At 42.9% G+C, this 22,258-nt stretch overlaps 2 protein-coding genes across 4 annotated transcripts; both read right to left on the bottom strand.

Annotated features, from left to right (window-relative positions):
* Positions 1-6,514: 6,514 nt before the first annotated feature.
* On the bottom strand, positions 6,515-18,902 carry LOC121648322 (gastrula zinc finger protein XlCGF8.2DB-like). 3 transcript variants are annotated; one of them, XM_041998344.1, is made up of 4 exons: positions 18,802-18,902; positions 18,587-18,707; positions 7,699-8,872; positions 6,515-7,446 (listed from the first exon to the last, which is right to left on the bottom strand). In XM_041998344.1, the coding sequence occupies exons 3-4, from the start codon at positions 8,764-8,766 to the stop codon at positions 7,096-7,098; spliced, it is 1,419 nt and encodes a 472-aa protein (XP_041854278.1). In that variant the 5' UTR covers positions 8,767-8,872; positions 18,587-18,707; positions 18,802-18,902; the 3' UTR covers positions 6,515-7,095. The 3 variants fall into 3 exon arrangements, with proteins under 3 accessions (XP_041854278.1, XP_041854279.1, XP_041854280.1); XM_041998345.1 differs by having other exon boundaries at positions 6,515-7,479; positions 7,732-8,872; XM_041998346.1 differs by having other exon boundaries at positions 6,515-7,481; positions 7,986-8,872.
* A 2,449-nt stretch (positions 18,903-21,351) lies between these two features.
* On the bottom strand, positions 21,352-21,937 carry LOC121648529 (G2/M phase-specific E3 ubiquitin-protein ligase-like). Its single transcript, XM_041998723.1, has 2 exons — positions 21,684-21,937; positions 21,352-21,608 (listed from the first exon to the last, which is right to left on the bottom strand). Exons 1-2 carry the CDS (start codon positions 21,856-21,858, stop codon positions 21,352-21,354), a joined length of 432 nt encoding a protein of 143 aa, XP_041854657.1. The 5' UTR covers positions 21,859-21,937.
* Between the last annotated feature and the right edge of the window lie 321 nt (positions 21,938-22,258).

Raw genomic sequence — 22,258 nt, 5'->3', positions numbered from 1 at the left:
ACCTACTGTACACTGACAGAGGCTGTCCACTAAAAAAAACTTTATACAGTAAACAAGCAGCAGGTTGCTGATCCTCTACACATGGGATGCTTCCATCTGCTGGCTATTTTTAGAACAGTTCTGCTGCTCAGCTAAGAAAGTATTCTCAGCAGCTGGAGCTGGTAGCTGCACTGCTCATGAAGGTGCTGCAGGATTTCATAGAAAAGAAATGACAAATATAAGCCCTTGAATGGTCCTTAAAGAAGGAAACTTGCGCTTCTATTTAGGATCTTGTGTCAAATTGAAAGTAAAAAATAGATCAATTGACCTTTCAAAAATAAATTACTTTTGATTTCTTTTTCTTCATTTTTTGTATTTTTAAAAATCTCTATAACAAAAAGCTTCGGGTGAAATTGCCAACAACCGATGGCATTACTGATGGTGTTACAGTCTGCAAGCCCCACGATTTTCAGTGAAATGGCTCAACCCTGAGCCTCAGCCAATCGGAGCGATTCATCGAATAACACCATGAATTAACACGTTTTCTAGGTTAAGGCGTTCATAACGCTCTCAGAACGTTATGAATAGTTGATTTCTTCACACCAACCTGCCTACCTATTGCAGATTCAGTCTCCCCAGCCTGATGCAGGTCTACCTTGTTTTTTCTGGTGTCCTTTGGCAGTTCTTTGGTCTTGGCCATAGTGGAGTTTGGAGTCTGACTGTTTGAGGTTGTGGACAGGTGTCTTTTATACTGATAACGAGTTCAAACAAGTGCCATTAATACAGGTAACGAGTGGAGGACAGAGGAGCCTCATAAAGAAGAAGTTACAGGTCTGTGAGAGCCAGAAATCTTGCTTGTTTGTAGGTGACCAAATACTTATTTTACAGAGGAATTTACCAATTAATTAAAAATCAGACAATGTGATTTTCTGGATTTCTTTTTCTCATTTTGCCTCTCATAGTTGAGAGACAAATTTTCTCTGTAGGGAGACGTTCAAGAACCAAATGCTCTTTTAGAAACCCCATTTTCCCTGAGGCTAAGCGTGTTTTACACCCCTGACATGTGACCGCCCTACTGTGCAAAAGCCATAATCAAAAGGCGGTAGCATGTTCACAGGTTATGTGGAAGATGTAAGTGTGTCACTTTGCCTTCGTAGAGGACTTCCAGTAAGTAGGAAGTGCATTTCAGCTCAGTTTCTGAAACCATTAGAAAATTAAAAATGAGAACAAAGATGCTGTGAAAAGGAAACTTTTTGTGTTTATACACCTTCTGACCCTCAAATTCAAGATCTCATGAGATGCGTAGAAACTGAATCTGTAAATCCTCTCTAATTTTTTGTCTCCAAACTGAATGTAGGTATAAATACTAAAAGTGATAAATATCTGGCTTGATGCTGCTGTGAGGAAACAATATCATGGGGATCCATCCACACCAGGAGCCAGTTCATCCATGTCCTACAGCAGCCACTGACATGGCAACCACCCGAATCAGGGCACACCACACACCACAGCCATAAGGTTGCAGTGCAGGGCCCCAGCAACCCAGAGAAGTATCTAAAAGTATCAAAATCTAGAGGTCACCCACAAATTCTGACTGTGGTCAAGCCAGCTGCCACTGTATTTCATGGATCTCCAGTGGAATCCTCCATGCACGGGAATACCACCCACTATGCCCTAGCCGGGACTGATAGGCTCGTGGACTGCTGGTGGACTGCTTCAATTTATTTTTCACTAAGAAGCTAACCAGCTTGACGGTGAAATATACAAACCTGCATGAAAGGAGGATGGTCGCTGACTGGAGGGATACTGATATAACCACCATCCGTGCCTATTTTAGTCTCCTGGGATTACTGGACTGACCATCTCCAGATGATTAAGTTCAACCCCGATGAGGACATCTGTGTGGATGAGCAGCTGGTTGCGCATAAAACGCGCTGCAGTTGTAAGGTAAGGCAAGGCAGTTTATTTGTATAGCACATTTCATGTACAGGACAATTCTTCTTCTTTACATAAAACAAAGGCATTACAGATATTTAGAAATAGTAAAAGGCATCAACACATAATAACAACACAATAATGAATTACATTAAAATGTTTAAAAGCAAGATAAGTTAAAAAACATTAACATGCAGATTTCATGCATAGCGAATAAGAAAAGAAATGTTTTTAACCTGGATTTAAAAATGTCCAAATTTGGTGAAAGTTTTATCTCCACTGGCAGTTTGTTCCACTTCTTTGCAGCAAAACAGCTAAATGCTGCTTCATTGGCAGTAAATGCCAATGAAGCTGGCCAGGTATGACCTGAAAATGTGGGTAGCTTGCAAAGTGAGTGTGTACATCGGCTGATCAGCTGGCAGAAAAAAACTAAGGGCACAGAGTTGTGCTGGAGGTGATGGAAGAACTGAAAGGAGTGACTGCACAAGTGACAAGTTTTTCACTTTATTTGGTCTGGCAGAGGAGCTGCTGAAAAACAAAATAACCATAGTTGGCATGATGAAGAAAAGTTGCCCAAAGAGGGAGTGTGCACGCTGCTCTGGCAGAAGAATTGTGCAATGCACCTGCAAAAACTGCGGAAAACCTCTTTGCGAGGAACATTACTTTACAGTTTCCAGATCCTGCCTTCCCTGAACTGTTCTCGTGTTATGTTGTCATTGTTATTAAGAGGATTTCTAGATATTGTTTGTTCTGTTTACTGTTAGCCTATATGGTGTTATAATAAATATAACACCATATATAATATATAAATATAATAAACTGGGATGGTGGTCCCCCTCCTAAAAAAGGGGGACCGGAAGATGTGCTTCAACTACAGGAGGTTCACACTATTCAGGGGTGCTGGAGAAGAGGGTCCTTCGGCTAGTTAAACCTCGGATTGAGGAGGAGCACTGTAGTTTTCATCCCGGTCATGGAACATTGGACCAGTTCTACACCCTATTCAGGGTCTTGGAGGGAGTATGGGACTTTGCTCAACCAGTCTACATGTGCTTTGTGGACTTAGAGAAAGCGTTCAACCATGTCCCCTGGGGAATCCTGTAGATGTGGTTCTGTTGGCTTCATTGGGCTCTTCAGCTCTCACTGGAGCGATTTGAGTGTGAAACTGCTGAGATGAGAATCAGCACCTCCAAATCTGAGACCATGGTCCTCAGCCGGAAAAGGATGGGGTGCTTTCTCTGGGTCGGGAATGAGGTCCTGCCCCAAGTGGAAGAGTTCACCTATCTTGGGGTCTTGTTCACGAGTGAGGAAAGGATGGAGTGGGAGATTGACAGGCGGATCGGTGCAGCGTCTGCAGTGATGCGGGCTCTGCATCAGTCCGTCGTGGTGAAGAAGGAGCTGAGCCAAAAGGCAATGCTCTCGATTTACCGGTCGATCTACTTTCCTACCCTCAACTATTGTCAAGAGCTGTGGGTAGTGACCAAAAGAACAAGATTTCGAATACAAGCGCCAAAATGAGTTTTCTCTGCAGGGTGGGGGTGCTCGCCCTTAGAGATAGGGTGAGAAGCTTGGTGAGCCGGGAGGGTTGCTTTTCCTCCCCATCGAGATGAGCCAGATGAGGTGGCTCGGGCATCTGGTCAGGATGCTTCCTGGAGGCCTCCCTGGTGAAATGTTCCAGGCACGGCCCCATCGGAACAAGGCCCCGGGAAAGACCCAGGACACACTGGAGGTACTACATCTTTTGGCTGGCCTGGGAACACCTCGAGATCCCCCTGGATGAGTTGGTGAACGTGGGCAGGGAGAGGAAAGTTTTGGCTTCCCTGCTTAGGCAGCTGCCCCTGCGACCAGACTCCAGATAAGCGGCGGTAAATGGATGGATGGGAGCATGCAAATGTTGAACAGCAGTGGCCCCAGGATGAAGCCACAGGTTATTTTGGTTCATTCAGATTGCTCAGTCCTTGTCTTTTAAATAGAACTCAATCTAATTAATTGCAGTGCCAGAAAGTCCTAATCAGTTTACCCGCCAGTTTTGTAAGATGTTATGATCGACTGTGTCTCAGCACTGAGATGTAGTAGAGCAGTTTCAGCTTGATCTCTCTCGTATTGATTCTCATGTACTTGATTTTTGACTAAATCTACATTGTCCACATCCATCACAGCTGAATGGTCTGTAGCAATCTAGCATTATTAAACACTGATGTTGATATAAAATATGAATAATTAATATACATTATTATTATGATTATTATCTGGAAACCTCAGGGCACCACCAATATTTTCTTTTAATGGAAGCAAGGAGAACCATTAAAGTTTAGAATAATTAAATAAATCCCTTCAACTTAATCAAATCAATCATTCACAAAGACTCTATTACGCAAGTTCTCGTTCAAAGAAGCAGTTAAAGTTTAACTACACCCCCCACTTTTTGTATTGCTCCACCCACTGCCGAATTTGAAAAATGCCTGCAACTGCAAGGGTTAGGGATCAGGCAGCGGAAAGTAGACGGGATGGGATACACAGGCAGAAATAATTGACAGACAGCAACTCAGCTCACATTCTTTCATATGCGTTAGTGGGCGTGGTTTTCTATGCCTGCTAGGCGGGGACCCCATCTATCTGCATCTGAAGGGAGGGGCTGTGGGGATTTTAAAATTTTCTCCTGACGTAGATAAACTCTCTATGTCACGAAAAACATAACCTGGTTTTACCCTATAGAGGACATTATGAGCCATTTTTACCTACAAAATCCAGTTTTTAAAATACTGTATTTTCTGCACTATAAGGTGCACCTAAAAGCCTTAAATTTTCTCAAAAATTGGCCATGCACCTAGTGACCAAGTGCGCCTTATGTGTGCGCCTCAGCACGTACCCTAACCTTGCCACACCCCCGGCAGGTGCCAGTATATTAAAGGTAGACTACGGTATGCTGCAAAACAATATTTGTTTGTCTAAGGACTCCCGAAAATGGCACCAGTGAAGAGACATGCTTATGGCACAACTCAAACTACAGCCTATCAGTTGTACATGGGAATAGAGCAGCTGCAAAAGAATTTAATCAGCGAATCTATGGTTCGGAAGTGGAGGAAGCAAGAAAATGAACTGTGCCAAGTTAAGAAGACGAAACAGAGTTTCCACGGTAACAAAGCAAAGTGGCCACAGTTAGAAGACCAACTTGAACAGTTGATTACTGAACAAAGAACAGCCGGGAGAAGCGTCTCTACAGTTACTACTCAACTGAAAGCAACAACGATAGCACAAAAATCGAAGATCGAACACTTTCAAGGAGGTCCGTCTTGGTGCTTTCATTTTATGAAACGGCGTCATCTCTCCATCTGCGCAAGGACTACAGTGGCGCAGCAACTGCCAGCGGATTACAAAGAAAAGCTGGCCATTTTCCGCACCTACTGCAGTAACCAACAGAAAGATCCAGCCCAACCACATCACAAACATGGACGAGGTCCCTTTACTTTTGATATCCCTGTGAACCATACTGTGGAGAAAAAGGGGACCAGCACGGTATCAATATGCACCATGTGACATGACAAGTCGGCTTTCGCTGTTGTTCTTGGTTGCCATGGTAATGGACAGAAACTACCAACTATAGTCATTTTTAAGAGGAAGACGCTGCTAAAAGAAAAGTTTCCAGCTGGAGTCATTGTTAAGGCCAATGAAAAGGGCTGGATGGACGAGGAGAAAATGAGTGGTTGACCGCCCCTGTTCATCTGCGACTCCATGCGCGCTCATCTCACCGCTACGGTGATAAACCAAGTAAAGCAAATGAATTTGGAGCTTGCCATCATTCCAGGAGGATTAACATAAGAACTCCAACCACTGGACATTGGTGTAAACAGGGGGTTCAAAGGGAAGTTGCGAGCGGCGTGGGAGCGATGGATGACAGATGGTGAACACACCTTTACTAAGGCTGGGAGGCAGCGCCTGGCGAGTTACACCACCAAATGTGAATGGATTGTGGATGCCTGGGCTAAGGTATCTGCTTTAACTGTTGTCCGAGCTTTCACGAAAGCCAGCATCATTGCTGAACAGCCACCTGGCAACGAGACTGACTCCGACAATGATGAGAGGGAACCCGGCATGCTTGATGGTGAAATTGCCCAGCTGATCAATTCAGACACAGAAGATGAGGACTTTGATGGATTTGTGGGAGAAGATTGATTAAAAAATAATGTGAGTGTATTGTTAAATAGTAGAATAAAGCTCAACTAAACTCACTGTTTTGCTTACGTTTTTTTTGTAGACTGCATGTTTTTAGCATGCGCCTAATAATATGGTACGCCTTATGTATGGGTTAAATACAGAAATATACGCCGTACCTGAGACTGCGCCTTATAGTGCAGAAAATACGGTAAACAAAAATTACTAATTTTATCAACAGTATATGTAGTTTTCATCACAATTAAGTAATATTGTCCTGTTTACAGCAAAAATAAATAAAATAAAATAAATAAATAAATAAAATAACACATTTTTGGGTGCTTTAAGTAGGGAGGAGGATGGTAGTAATTGTCGGGTTCTGTTGGGACCAGTCGTCCCGCTTACAACCGTTTCTGGTGCTCATGCAGCTCCCTGCATTCATTGTCTGGGACAGAGAGAAGACAACTATCTTATATCTCAGATAAAGAAACTATTTTCCTGGTCTTATCAAGGCACTTCTGATAAAGTGTAGAAAACCCTTTTCAGAGTTTTAGAAGCATTTGTTAGTTAAACGTAAGATATTGTAACATCTGCAGTTAAACACGTCACACGATCTGCAGAAATCCAAGGATTGATCTGGTCTGTAGGTTTGGAAGCTGGGGTTTTTGAGTCTCCAGTTATTAGGGTATAGGAGCTGTTCTGGACTGTGTCTCAGTCCACTTCCTGTATGGAGATGTCAGTTCATGAGTTTAGAGAAGCACAAAAATGGGAGGTGTAAAATCTCTGTCTTCTTCTCTGGCTGAAGTGCAACAACCTTGGAAAGATATGTTAGTCCTTGGTTCACATGGTTATGTAATATGACAGATTTGTGGTTGCAGGAGATTTATTCAATCCTCAAATACAAAATCATAGTTTAAGCAAGTGTTCAACTCTTACGACTCAGGTCGTAAATTCTTGATGCACAGTCCCAAAGTCCACTTTCTCTCTGGAAGAAGTTAATCTCTGTTAAAGAAATTCAACTGAGAATACAGGTCAATAGAAGATTAAAAAGCAGTTCTTGGGATGTGTTCCATCTGTTCCTTCCTGAGAAAGGGAATACGCTACAGGTCGGTCTCCTGTGTGGATTCTCGTGTGTCTGTTTAAGCTTGTCTTGAGACTAAATCTTTGTCCACATTCATCACAGGTGAATGGTTTGTCTCCTGTGTGGATTCTCATGTGTCGGTGTAAGGTTGTCTTTTGACTAAAACTATGTCCACATGCATCACAGATGAATGGTTTGTCTCCTGTATGGATTCTCATGTGTCGGTGTAAGGTTGTCTTTTGACTAAATCGATGTCCACATTCATCACAGATGAATGGTTTGTCTCCTGTGTGGATTCTCATGTGTCGGTTTAAGTGTGCCTTTTGACTAAATCTTTGTCTACATTCACCACAACTGAATGGTCTGTTTCCTGTGTGGATTCTCATGTGCTGTTCTAAAATAACTTGTTGACTAAATCTTTGTCCACATTCATTACAGCTGAATGGTTTGTCTCCTGTGTGGCCTCTTTTGTGTCGGTTAAAGCTTGTCTTATGACTAAATCTTTGCCCACAGTCATCACAGCTGAATGGTCTGAATCCTGTGTGAATTTTCATGTGTTGGTTTAAGCTTGCCTTGTGACTAAATATATGTCCACACTCATCACAGCAGAATGGTTTGTCTCCTGTGTGTATTCTTATGTGTTGGTGAAAGTATTCCTTTCGACTAAATCTTTGTCCACATTCATCACAGCTGAACGGTTTGTCTCCTGTGTGGATTGTCATGTGTCGGTTTAAGTTTGTCTTCTGACTAAATCTTTGCCCACATTCATCACAACTGAATGGTCTTTCTCCTGTGTGGATTCTCATATGTCGGTTTAAGGCTGTCGTGTCACTAAATCTATGTCCACATTCATCACAGCTGAATGGTTTGTCTCCTTTGTGGACTCTCATGTGTTGGGTTAAGCTTGTCTTTTCACTAAATCTTTGTCCACATTCATCACAGCTAAATGGTTTCTCTACTGTGTGAATTCTCATATGTATTCTAAGATTTTTTGTATGAGTAAATATTTTACCACAAACTTCACAATGAACTCCTTTTTCCTTTGTGTGGACTCTTTTCTGCATATTTACATTTTGTGTCACTCTAAAACATTTCTTTCTGTTCAAACAGCTTAAAGACCGTTTTGTTAAGTGTTTCTGGAGAGATCGTTGGTCGTCAAACTCTTCACCACATTCAGAGCAGCTCAGTGATTTTTTGGCCGTGTTAGACTCCACATCACTGTTTACACCTGATCCATGTGCCTTATTGTCATTCCAGCTTTTAACATTGTCTTCCATTTCATGTGACAAATGTTCTATCTCAGAAGAGTCTGAAGCCTTTCTGTCACTATTTGGTTGTAAATAAATGTTTGGGTCTGGATTACTGGTCATTTCTAGTCCTCCACAATCCTCTTCATCAGTTTCTGATTTAATCAGTTTAGCTGGGTTGGTGGTTGGAGTCTCTTCCTCTGTGTTGCCTTCAGTTTTGGTTTGATAAAGATGGAGTGAAGATGACCAAGGCTGAAGTTCTTTATCATCATCATCATCATCTTCACTCTTCAGAGTCGACATCATCATCATCGGTAAACTGGTGACACTCTCCACCATCCCATCATCAACCGCTCTCCACCCTGACTGGGCCATAGTTCCTCTGGTTCCACTTTTACGAGATAGGACTCTAAATCCAGACTCCGTTTGCAAGGAACCCCCTCTGTAGTCACCAACAGCTGCTGCACATCTGCAGGATACACTGAAATGAAAAATAAAGTTGAATTTCAGTCTTTCAGTCAGAGCTTTTCAGTCACCTTTAAAATGTCTGCATGAACAATACCTCATTCAACAAGAAGAGCAGTGTTGTATAAAATATTAAAGGCCCTATATTATACATTTTTTCAAGAATTTCATATGGGTGTCATACAACATTGTTTTCAAAGTGTATTACCCCAAATTCAGTCTTCCCCATATTCAGGCCATTCACAAAGTGGCTCTAGTTAGCTCCACGGAGAACAGGCTGTTTCTGTGTCTGAACCTTTAAATGTTCATGAGTGGTACCTGCCCACGCCACGCCCCTGTCTATGAGCGGATCCAGCTTTAGATGGCACCTGCTCTGTGATTTTAGAGGGCAGGCTCAGTTAGCCGTCGGGGCGGATCAATGGCAGCATCCACTACCAGGGGCAGATCACAAAGGAAAAGATCTTGGACTCACCCATTTAGCACACATTTGACTGTCAGAAAACCTTTAGAAAGTGAACTTTGCATAATATGGGACCTTTAAGTAATGTTGCAGAGAAGACTATGTAAAGAAAAAAAAGCACCACCTCAACTTTTATCCGTTGACCAACAAAAAATACAGTGCTGCAACAAACAAGTGGTCAGGGTTACCAACAAATTCATGTCAGTCTTTTTTATCGGCACTGTGGTTTGTAATGGACATCTTTTTCCCCTATGATACCCCCTACTTTTATTCTTTGTCTCAGGTGATTTGCCCTCCAACCAAGCTTCCTGACTCATACAACAGCTTAGCTCCATAGGTGAGGGTGGTAATGTAGCTCTACCGATAAATCGAGAGCCTTGCCTTTTGGCTCAGCTCCCTCTTCACCACGACAGACCGATGCAGAGTTCGCATCACTGCAGACACAGCACCAATCCGCCTGTCAATCTCCCGATCCTTCCCTCACTCGTGAACAAGACCCCGAGATACGTGAACTCCTCCACTTGGGGCAGGAACTCATTGCCCATCCGGAGAGGGCACTCCACCCTTTTCTGGCTGAGGACCATGGTCTCGGATTTGGAGGTGCTGATTCTCATCTCAGCCGTTTCACACTCGGCTGTGAATTGCTCCAGTGAGAGCTCAAGATCACGGCCCGATAAAGCCAACAGAGTCACATCATCTGTAAAGAGCAGAGACCCAATCCTGAGGCCACTAAACTGGATCCCCTCAACACCTCAGCTGCACCTAGAAATATTGTCCATAAAAGTTATGAACAGAATCGGTGACAAAGGGCAGCCTTGGCGGAGTCCAACTCTCACTGGAAACGACTGATTTACTGCCGGCAATGCGGACCAACCTCTGACACCGGTCGTACAGGGAACGGACAGCTTGTACAAGGGGGTCCAACACTCCATACTCCCGGAGTACCCCCCACAGGAGTCCCCGGGGGACACGGTCGAACACCTTCTCCAAGTCCACAAAGCACATGTAGACTGGTTGAGCAAACTCCCATGCCCCCCTCAAAGACCATGAAGAGGGTGTGAGCTGGTCCACTGTTCCACAACCGGGACGAAAACCACACTGCTCCTCCTCAATCCGAGGTTTGCCTATCCGACAGACCCTCCTCTCCAGCACCCCTGAACAGACCTTACCAGGGAGGCTAAGGAGTGTAATCCCCCTGTAGTTGGAGCACACCCTAAGGTGCCCCTTAGGGTGTGCTCCAGGGGAACTGTCCCCAATGTCCACGTGATGCTGCAGAAGCTTGTCAGCCAAGACAGACCTACAGCATCCAGAGCCTTAAGGACCTCTGGGCGGGCCTTATCCACCCCTGGGGCCCTGCCACTGAGGAGCTTTTTAACCACCTCAGCGACCTCAGCCCCAGAGATGGGAGAGCCAACACAAGGGCCCCTAGGCTTCCTCATCAGAAGACGTGTTGGTGGGATTGAGAAGGTCTTTGAAGTATTCCCTCCACCGCCTCACAAGGTTCCGAGTCGAGGTCAGCAGTCCCCCATCCCCACTTTACACAGTGTTGATGGAGCACTGTTTTCCCCTCCTGAGCCACCAGATGGTGAACCAGAATCTCCTTCAAGCCGTCCGGAAGTCATTCTCCATGGCCTCTCCAAACTCCTCCCATGCCAGAGATTTTGCCTTAGCGACCACCGAAGCTGCATTCTGCTTAGCCTGCCGATACCCATCAGTTGCCTCTAGAGTCCCACATGCCAAAAAAGCCCGATAGGACTTTTTCTTCAACTTGACGGCATCCCTTACTGCTGGTGTCCACCAACAAGTTCGGGGGTTACCGCAACGACAGGCACTGACGACCATGCAGCCACAGCTGCGGCTGGCCACCTCAACAAAAGAGGCATGGAACACAGCCCACTCAATGTCCCCCGCCTCACCCGGGACATGGTTGAAGCTCTGCCGGAGATGGGAGTTGAAACTCTTTCTGACAGGGGACTCCGCCAGACATTCCCAGCAGACCCTCACAACACGCTTGGGTCTGCCAGGCCTGACTGGCATCCTCCCACACCATCTGAGCCAACTCACCACGACGGGGTGATCAGTTGACAGCTCTGCCCCTCTCTTTACCCAAGTGTCCAAGACATGCGGCCACAAGTCCGACGAGACGATTACAAAGCCATCGAACTGCGGCCTAGAGTGTCTAGGTGCCAAGTGCACATGTGGACACTCTTATGCCTGAACAAGGTGTTCGTTATGGACAATTCATTGACGAGCACAGAAGTCCAACAACAAAACACCCCTTGAATTCAGATCAGTCAAGCCCCTCCTGGTCTCGCTGTCATTGCCCACGTGGGCATTAAGGTCCCCCAGCAGAACAAGGGAGTCCCCGGAAGGAGTGCTCTCCAACACCCCCTCCATGGACTCAAAAAAGAGTGGGTACTCTGAACTGCTGTTTGGTGCATAAGCACAAACAACAGTCACGACTCGTCCCCCGGTTACCCTTTCGTCCACCGGGGTAAACCCCAACACACAGGCGCCAAGTCGGGGGGCAATGAGCATGCCCACACCTGCTCAGCGCCTCTAACCGGGAGCAACTCCAGAATGGAAGAGGGTCCAGCCCCTCTCAAGGACAGTGGTTCCAGAGCCCAAGACGTGTGTTGAGGTGAGCCCAACTATATCTACCTGGAACCACTCACCCTTGCGCACCAGCTCAGGGTCCTTCCCCGCCAGAGAGGTGACATTTCACGTCGCTAGAGCTAGCTTCTGCAGCCGAAGATCAGACCGCCAGGGGCCCCGCCTCTGGCAGCCACCCAGCTCACACTGTACCCATAAAATTCTAATTATGCCATTACTCAAGATGGTGGATTGTACACACATAGTGGCTACTGGCTATTTACTTTTCTTTTGATGTATTTGTTCGGGTTTTCACCTGCAGGGCTGACCTGCTGGAATTAGGGAAAAAAAAAAAACTACTGTTTTTCTGCATCACCAAAGACAGATTTTATTCCACCCGGACTGCAACAGATCACAGAGGCATTCACCATCCCTCCTCTGTGGCCCATGAGACTGAGAAGACAATGTTAACAAAAGCGGGGCAAGTGGAGCGTGCTGCATGCTAAGCTACAAGCTAGGGCTGGGCGATGAATCGAATTTTAATCTCAATTATGATCTGGGTTTTCAACAAATCATGGGGCTTGCGACACGACACAAGAAAAATTTTCAATTTTTGTGAGTTGTGACTAGGGCTGGGCAATATGACCAAAATCTCATATCCAGCTATAACTCATTTTGTATCCTGATAACAGTATAGATCACAATATAGAAATGTTTTGTAATTTCAATTAATCAATAGTTTATATAAAACTGCAATGTGGAAATGCAGTTTGAAATAAAACTGAACAAATAAAAGGTTGTATGTACTCAATATTTCTTTTATTTAGAACTTTTTTCCCAAGTAAGCCGTGATGGTCATGGTAACATCTGCCATTAAAATTCAACATGTAGCAGTAGCCTACTTTGTAACAGTAACAGCACCCAGACTTCTCTTTTAGCATGTAAGAGTCTTCCAAGTATTATTCTTTGTTCAATAGGCAATAGAAAGCAGCACCTTAGCACAAATATTTGTAAAGGTCTGCCTATTCCTATTGGGTATAAAAAATAAACTACACACTTCTGAGGTTTAAAGAGCACAGTGCAGGGCAAAATACCAAATGTACACTTTGAAGTTTAATGTGCAAAAAAATCAGGCACACAGTATAACTATGCAAAATCTAACAAGTGAAAAAAATAAATCACATCCCCTTAAGAATCTCCGCCTCCACTTTGGCCCGACATGCATCATATAAATCAGACAACACAACTTTAGTAATATGTTTTTAACTGGGCATTTCGGACCGAATGTTTGCACCAACTCACAAAACCCAAGTTTCCCGACCGTATGGATGGAATCGTATCTGTGCAGACGTGCTTGGCAGCAGCAGTAGCAATTTCCTTCAATCTGCTGGAGCTATATGGTGTTGCACGGGTAAAAGCCTGTTGCAGCATCTGGAGTTTATCATGAGCACTTTCGCCACCGCTCGATGCAGCTTTTGCTCATTGACTCTCTCTGTATTTTTTGTCACGATTCTTGCGCAGGTGATAAAATAAGTTAGTAGTGTTGGAGTCCGTTGTTGGGACCGGGAGCCGACATACTTCACAAACAACTGCTGTCTGTTCCACGTCGGTCTTTTTATATCCAAACCACATCCATGCGACAGAAGTTGTCCCTCTTTTAGGTACAAGCTCCTCGGTTTGGGTTGATTGGTCATCTTATAGTACATTACCCTGCTCTAAAACGCATCTGCTACCGTCTTCCTACATGTTTATTAATGTACTGCAGCGTGCGTGGGCATGCTGTAAGATGCATCTTGATGTAAAATACTACAGTAAAGCACCTAACTGCGGCGCAAACGATAGAGCCTCATATGAAACGATAGACATTTTCTATAGTCCAGATGATATATATCATCATATCACCCAGCCCTAGTCGCGACTAAATAATCCACCAGCTCCCAGAGACACAGAGATAACAAACATAAACAAACATAACTTTTTTTTTTCTCGCCACAGTGAACAACCTGGATTTTAAGAAACTCATCAATACAAACGGCATCACTTGGCATCTCGTCACCATTTTAGTTGAATGTCTCTCTCTGCCCTGTATGATGAGTGCCGTGAGGGTGTTGTGATGGACGTGGCTACAGTCCGGGTGAAAAGAAATTAGTCAATGCTTCAAATGTCACACTGGCTTCCTGTCCCCTCGCCCCGATCTCAAGTTTAATCAAAATAATCGTGATTAGCATTTGTAGCCCTACTACAACTAACCCCGACAGACAGGCTCTGTCCCGTGTCCTCCTCGCAAACGCCAGGTCTCTCATCTACAACCTGGACGAAATTTGTTTGAGGATCGTCTAACTTAAGACGGACAGCTGTGTAGCAATCTTCACAGAGACCCGGCTGGACAACAATATCCCAGATGCAGCGGTGGAGCTAGCGGGGCACTCTCCGTTCTATGCAGACAGGACTGCATCTTCAGGCAAGACCAAAGGCAGAGGTTTGGTGCTGTACGTTCACAACTCGTGGTGTACAGCTATGAACATTATTGGAACCATCTGCTCCCCCGACCTGGAATATCTGGCAGTGAAGCGCAGACCGTTTAATTTGGTTAGAGAACTCAGTTCTGTCATGATCATAGTGGCCTACATACCATCGCGAGCCAATACACACATCTGTGCACTCCTATGTTCACTTCTGCACTGATACTATTCTACCCACAAAGACAATCAATTTTTTTCACATCAGAAGCCATGGGTGGACAGCACAGTTCAGTCTCTGCTAAAAACCCGGGATGCAGCCTACAGAGCAGGAGACAAACTGACTGAAAAGGGGCATCCACCTGGCAAAACTGAGGTACAAGCAGTGCATTCTGGGGCACTTTAATGACAACACACATAACATGTAGAAAGGTATCAAAACCATCTCAGAGTACAAATGCAGAAACCAGCAGGTCAGCCACAACCCCTCTCTGCCTGACCTTTAACAGCTTATTTGCATGCTTCAACACTCCAAGCAGCATTAGTACTGTTCACCCCCACAGCCAGAGGCACAGCACCAGCCTCTTACCCTACAACTGCACCAAGTTACACCCACCCTGAGGAGGATCAACATCAACAAGACTACGGGTCCAGATAAGGTGTCAGGTCAGACACTAAAATCATGTGCAGACCAGCTGACTGATGTTTTTCCTCCTGTCCCTGCAGCTTTCCACAGTTCCTTTCTGCCTGAAGTCCTCCATCACTGCAGAGTCGCTGCAGGTTGCTGAGTTTTTCACTCGTTTTCAGGGTCTGATTCGGTCTCGAACATGTATGTTTTGTGTTGACATTGTTTACTGAGTAAACATTGATAAATAAATAAAGGGATATGTGAAAAAATGTGAAATGAGCATAATAAAGCAACAGGTTCAGCAGTGGCTACGAGGCCAACAGAAACATCCAAGTTATCAAAAGGAAACTAAGAAATTCAACGTAAAGCAGCTCTAGAAAAATGATAAAGCTGCTCATGTTTCTGGTGTAACTTAAGGCTGAGAATATACAGACTGAAAAACAAGGAGGAGTGTCGGCAGAAAACAAGAGCAGCTGCATCATAGTCCGTTTGAATGACAAAACGACTAAGAGGAGAAGCTGTCATATACTTATATAAAAAGATAAAAAACAAACAAACAAACAAAGAATCCTAATTTTTATGGCAGGTTTAGCAGACACAAGTGTGGCAGAATAAAGCCAAAGAGGAGCTGCCTGTCACAACATTAATTTCCAAGGAGATGATTCTCACTTTGCAGCACAGTATTGGAGCGTCACACTGCGCCACGTCGCAGTACTGTGTTGCAGCACCTCGTTGCAGCAGTGTTGGAGCATCACATTGCAGCATTGTGTTACAGCGTTGCGTCACAGCGGCATCACGTCGCAGCACTGTGTTGCCGCATTGCTTTGCAGCAGTGTTGGAGCGTTGCGTTGTAGCATTGTGTTGCAGCATTGCTTTGCAGCAGTGTTGGAGCGTTGCGTTGTAGCATTGTGTTGCAGCATTGCTTTGCAGCAGTGTTGGAGCGTTGCGTTGTAGCATTGTGTTGCCGCGTCGCGCTGCAACACACGTGGTTTACTCACTACTCAGCATTCATTCCGATTTATTTTGTGGAGATATTCCAGCTCCACAAACGGTAACAATGCACAGTTCGATGTGTGTGTGAAGACCATAAACCCCTTTAAACATCTGAAAATCATAACACAGAAGCAGAGGTGATGAGGTTATGATGACGCAACAAAGAGAAGGATGACAGGTGCTGCTTGGGTGGAGACAGACGTTACTCCGGGTCCTTTGCCACTGCAGGAAGATACTCTCCAGGTACTATCAGGTATTATCCAGTTACTATCAGAGTGTGATGTGATGTTTAAATAACATAAGTTCCCTGCTATCTTAAAACTAAGGCCTTCTGGTTTGTTCAAATGTACAGTAATAAATATGGTAATGAAATAAGTAATGATCATAATACAGGGAGTAATATGTTCCTGACATCGCCTCAGTTCAACAGGTCTAGACTCAATCTGGTAAGAATACTTTCAGAGTAGGTCTTTACTTACACCAGGTGTCATTAAACTACTCAGTACTTGAAACAAAACAGCCACTGTGAGCTTTCAAAGAAAATATTTAATAGATAAGATGGAGAATAACATCAGCCAGTCTCATTTATTTTCACTGATGGTTTAACTGAATAATTATAAATGTAGGGGTAAATAGATGCTGAGACGTTGTTTAAAGCAAATTAAACTGACTGGTCCCAGTCCACCCAGCGTAGCTACTGACCACAGAAAGATGTTTAGTTATTCCAGAAGCATCTATAGGCTTCAGTTAACATCTGAGAAAACAACAGAATTGTAGAATATCTATATGTCTGAATAAATCACATTTTCTTTTTATTTATGTACTTAATGAAAAACATTTTAGTGGGTCGAATCTGAAATGAACGCAGACATAAAGAGAAACTGAGGAAGGTGTAGAAAACTTAATAAATATCTTTGATGCCCTGTGGCAGAACAGATGGGAAGTACAGATAGAAGACAGCAAAAAGAAGAAGACGGAGTTGATGGAGGACAGAGACTAGAGGACGTGAGAGAGGGGGAAAGGTTAATGTGCAACACAAGTTGCTCCCATTTAAAGATAAATGGTGGTCTTTATTTTAGTCTCTTGAAATGTGTAAGTGTTAGCAGTCCATCTTTGGCTCTGTGTGTTTAGCTTCTGCCCCTGCTACAAGTCACAGCCGTTTCATAAAGGGAGGCGTGAAAGCATGGAAACTAATTTGTTTAGTCAATATTTTTGTAATCTGGTGCATTAATACAGGAAATTAGACTTTCAATGTATTTCTTTCACAATAAAAACTACAGGATGTAAGTAATGAACACATAGTTTATTTATCCAGTTCACTCCACATCAGACAGCGGTTAGCTGGTCTTTAATATAAAACTCCCAGGCTGAAAACAGGTTCCACTCCGGCCCTGGCAGCTGTCAGGTCAGCTTCTAAGTCAGTACGGCCAAATTCAGACACATTTTGGGTCCCGGTTAAACCATAATCTCCCCTTTACACCACCAAAGCAACTAAAGTTGGCTCTACCTTCAGCTGCAACAAAGAAATCAGAGTAGATTATCTTGAATGATCAGTGTATATTAATATAAACAACTTTACAGGTTCCATAATAAACACACACCATACCCACAATATCCCAGCATCTTACATTTCCACGATCTTCAGACTCATCAATAAGCAGCCCAACCTGACAGACACCTAACCCAAAAACTAAAGCAGCCAAATATTTCTCTTATGATTTTAAGAGTGTGTTGTAGCGATGCTGCAGTAATGTTGCTGTTAATGTTTACCTGTTCACATGTTCTTTGTTTACTGAAGCTGAGGCCTTAAATATTTGAGGAGTTAAAGCAGGATGAGAAAGTTAAAGGGGGAGGAGCGAGAGAGATCAGAAGTAAATGTTTACTCTTCCTCCATAATGTCAACACAACCTGCTGGACATTACAGTATTTTCATTTCACCTGTATTTCACGTTTCTCAGTTCAGTCTTGCAAAGAAAGCAATACTTGCAGAAAATAAAGCAATTTTCACCATAAGTAAAAGCCACATCAATGCCCCCAGAATTGCACTTTTGTTACAATGGCTCTGAGTAGAACTTTGTCACTGTTGCACCTAAATCTGTGACCCATCAGAATCTGTGACCACAGGGGGGCGATAGTTTACAGTTCTCTGCATACGTCTTAGGAGGCGAGCAAAGTCTTGAAAACACTTGTATTTAGGTGTGAGTTCATTGTAATGTCGGTACAGCAAAGTCACAAATTCTGATAGTTATCACAAATGGTGACCTCTGTGTTCTTGGCTAAGTGAGGGTCAAATATTATGTTAGAAGAGTCCAGACTACAAGAGGGGTGACCTAGGACACCATTTCTGATAGCTATGAGAATGCATGACTTTACTGTACATGCATTATAATAAACCCTGACTTAAATACAAGTTTCTGTCAAGTCTTCGCTTGTCTTCTAAGACACACATGCAGAGAAATGTACACTGTCGCCCTCTGTGGTCACAGATTCTGATGGGTCACAGATTTTGGTGTAACACCACTCCGCAGCTCCAACAACTAAACCTCACTAAGCACCAAACATGACAACCAGACAATTCCCGGGAACATTACCACTTACCGATTAAACCAAACACATCACACTAGGTATGTCAATTCTCATCTTCCTTCTCCGCGAGGCTTCCATCGATAACAAGTCTTTGTCCGGTCCTTCTTTCGCTCCGTCTTTCCTCCACAGCGAGCTGGTCTCCACAGAGGACAGAAACGAACAATTGTCAGTCGTCGTCGGATTCTCCAACTGTAGTTTAAAGCGTTAATTACTGTTGCAGAAAATACCTTGAAAGGACGCGATTCGGATCGTCGAGATCTCCAGTCTCTAATAATGATGGCAAGCTCGAAACGGTGTTTCAGTCCGTACTGAAACTGAGGTGGAACGTTTGTTCCGTGGTCTGAATCAAGGCGCGGATGTCACGTGACTGCATATCCCGTTTCTGTCAACCAAAGTTGTTTCGCCCAGATTTAGAATCAAAATTCAGGGAAACACAACTGAACGTGAAGCGATCTTTTTTATGAGGTTCCGTTTGTGTCAAAAAAAAGTACATGTAATGTGTGTATGTAGATGTTGGTCTGTGTTGTTGCTACGTGTCTTTGGCTGATGTCTATTTCTTAAATGTTTTTGCTTAGTGTTGTTGCTTTATGCATATGTCTATGTTGCATATGTGTTTGTTGCATATGTCTATGTTGCATATGTGTTTGCTGCATATGTAAATGTTGAACATAGTATTTGTTGCATATGTCTATGTTGCATATGTGTTTGCTGCATATGTAAATGTTGAACATAGTATTTGTTACATATGTCTATGTTGCATATGTGTTTGCTGCATATGTAAATGCTGAACATAGTATTTGTTGCATATGTCTATGTTGCATATCTATTTAGACGTTGTAGCACTCTGCACGTCTCCTTACCTTCTGTGATTGGTTAATGTCGTTGCTTTCTGTTGTTGGTTCATGTCGTTGGTCCTTGTCGTTGGTCTCTGTTGCTGTTGCCCTCGTCATTAATAAATAACTGTTAAATTGGACAATGTCTCATCTAAGTGTTTATTAAGTATTACAAAAATGCTGGACTTTCAATATAAAAGGTTTCAAAATGTTTCGTTTTTGACCTCGTTGTATTCACTTCAGGCATCAACTGGGACAGCAAAGGGGTCCTAGCGCAAACAGCGTTGGGCTAATGATAGGGGTTAATTCTTGGTCTAAAACTTTAAAATTAACCCTGGAGTTCTTTGTATAAAGAAGTACACACATTGTATAAATAAATGTGTGCCTATACAAAGTATAAATGTGTGCCTGCATTTGCAGGACTCAGATCGCTCTGCATGGTAACTAGAGTCTGGGCCACTGGATTGTTTAATCATAGTTCAACCAATTGAAAGTGTATACCACTAGGGGGCCTAATTGGTCAATCAACGCTAAGCATTTTTTTTTTTTTTTATGAAACTCATTTATATTTCAATTGAGAACAGCCTTATCCTTGGAGGACATTTTAATATTTGAAATGATCAAAATACCATCCGTGCCTTCATTCAGGGACTCTAAGGACTCATTGCCAAGTTTTGGGGCCCCAAAACAGGGAATCATTGCCCATTGTGTATTCAAGTTTTACAGCAGCATGAGGGCCACCATAGGCACAAAGTAAATTTCAGATGTAGCCATAGTGGGGAAAAACCTTCTTTAACGCAAATAGAATTTTGGATACATCCTCAAAACTTAAAAAAAAAAAATGTACGAGTTAATATTACTCCCAACAAGTTAAATTATTTCACAAGTAATGGAAACGGCTTGTTTTCCATGTTTCCAAATATCTCATATTGTAATTTGAGGTTTGGCAAAACAGTTTGTTCACTATTGACACACTAACCAACTTTGACAGAATGAGCTTGTAAAATGTAATGAAGACTGGGGCAGAACTTAACCATATTTAAAAAAAAAAAAAAAAAAAAAAATTATTGGACTATATACCCACTTTTGATGTTTTAAAGAACTGTGATAATACCATTGACCAAAATCAAGTCTGCAGAGGGGAAAAGAATAGCTTTCTAATGTATAAGAATGGAAAGACATTTTGGCCAAATTAAAAAAAAAAAAAAAACAAAATGTGTTAGATTTAAAGATTAAATTACACCTCCAGTCCTCAATCAAGCCTTTTTAATATTTTTATGTGACAAATTTCCAGTGCAATAAAAAATAAATAAAAACTAAACAGTATCTAAACACCAAAGAACAATGTTTTTTGACAATCAGTGGTAGGGGATGTACATTCTGTTGAGGAATTAGAGCCTTCCCAAACATCTGGTTGCAGTAAACAGTTTTATCATTTTCACACCAAAAAGCCTTAAATACAAGTATGAACTTATTGTAATGCTGTCCTAGAGCACAAAAAAAAAAAAAAAAAAAAAAAAACACACACAGTTGTGAAGCTTCAATTGTCAACTGGACTGAGTTCATTCAGTAGAATAGTAGTGAAACATCCTCTCCTCAATCAACCCAGTTCAGTTGAGAATTCAAAATTATGAAAACTCTTGGAATGATAAAACTTAGGTCTTTCTTAAACTCCATAAAAAACAAACATTTACACCACCAGTCAACAATGCCAACATCTTCAGGTGTGATTTTTCCTTACATGTCATAAAGACAACATGTCTATTTAGTAAACAAAATTTATATAACACATTTTGAACAGTAAAACTTTACAGGGGGGTGAATAATAAAATTACTGGCAACAATAGCACACAGCACGCCCATACACCACCACACACACACACACAACACACACATACGTGCATACATGAACTGATCCCCTACACTCCGCTACCAGTGAGCCAACTAAATGAAGCCAACAGTTGGAGACTGACGGATTCCTGACTCCATGTATTCCACAAAGTCCTCAAATGTGTGATGAATCGGGAGCCTCAAAACAACACTGCACGTGTTGGCTTCAGGATAGCGCCGTCGAGCACCACTTTCATGAGGGGCATGGAGAAATTCGATTTGAGGCCTCTGGGGGAAGCCCATTGGAGGGATTTGGTCCACTCCAGAGGCAAAAATCAAAATCTTGTCAAGGCTGACTGATCGTGAACCATCTGAATGAAAACACAATAATGTAATATTTAATTACTTTTGTAGTAATTATATAACAGTCATTGTGCATAACTTACCGCCAACATCAATTAACCAGTCCCTCCAAAACGTAAGTGTCAAATTTTCACTTCTTCGGGCATTGCTGCCAGGTGGGGAAAGAACAATCTCAAAAAGAGTCATCAAGCTCTGTACAGTCAGCTGGCTGTGTCCGGAAATGAAGATGGGCCGAAGGACATCTGGATGGTCCCTCATTGCCTCTGCCACCTTGAGGCAGTCCAATCCCTCAATTAGCCTGTCAAAAAGATTTCAAATAAAACTTTAATTGCGAATAAAAATAAAAATCTGTACTTGCATTAATTTACTGCCAAAACTTCAAATGAAAGCCGAGAATTATTTTTGTCCAGTGATGTCTCTTGTTCTGGTTATCATCTTATCTTTAGAGAGGCGCCTGTGTCAATCTCAATCACCAAGAAAAAACATGCTATTTAAATAAAAGTCTGTCAAATTTCCCCAGGGGTCAGTGTGTATGTATATGTAATAACCACATTAGTAACCAATAACGCTTGTATGGCACATTACCCCATTTTCTATACACAGTATTGTGTCACATGTACTGCACATTAAATCATAAACTTTCATTAACAAAACAGTC

The sequence above is a fragment of the Melanotaenia boesemani genome, chromosome 11, assembly GCF_017639745.1.
Source record: "Melanotaenia boesemani isolate fMelBoe1 chromosome 11, fMelBoe1.pri, whole genome shotgun sequence".
Lineage (NCBI taxonomy): Eukaryota > Metazoa > Chordata > Actinopteri > Atheriniformes > Melanotaeniidae > Melanotaenia > Melanotaenia boesemani.
Note: the sequence above shows the minus strand (reverse complement) of the source record. Positions and strands in the feature narration are given on the sequence as shown.

What these genes read in the sequence shown, in the direction of transcription:
- LOC121648322 (XM_041998344.1), bottom strand. Translation starts at nt 8,766, where the DNA reads ATGGCCCAGTCAGGGTGGAGAGCGGTTGATGATGGGATGGTGGAGAGT. An exon ending in AGGCAAGCTTAAACCAACAC is followed by an intron (nt 7,447 to 7,698) that starts ATGAAAATTCAC and finishes TTAAACCGACAC; the next exon opens with ATGAGAATCCACACAGGAGA.
- LOC121648529 (XM_041998723.1), bottom strand. Translation starts at nt 21,858, where the DNA reads ATGAGGGACCATCCAGATGTCCTTCGGCCCATCTTCATTTCCGGACAC. An exon ending in CTGGTTAATTGATGTTGGCG is followed by an intron (nt 21,609 to 21,683) that starts GTAAGTTATGCA and finishes GTTTTCATTCAG; the next exon opens with ATGGTTCACGATCAGTCAGC.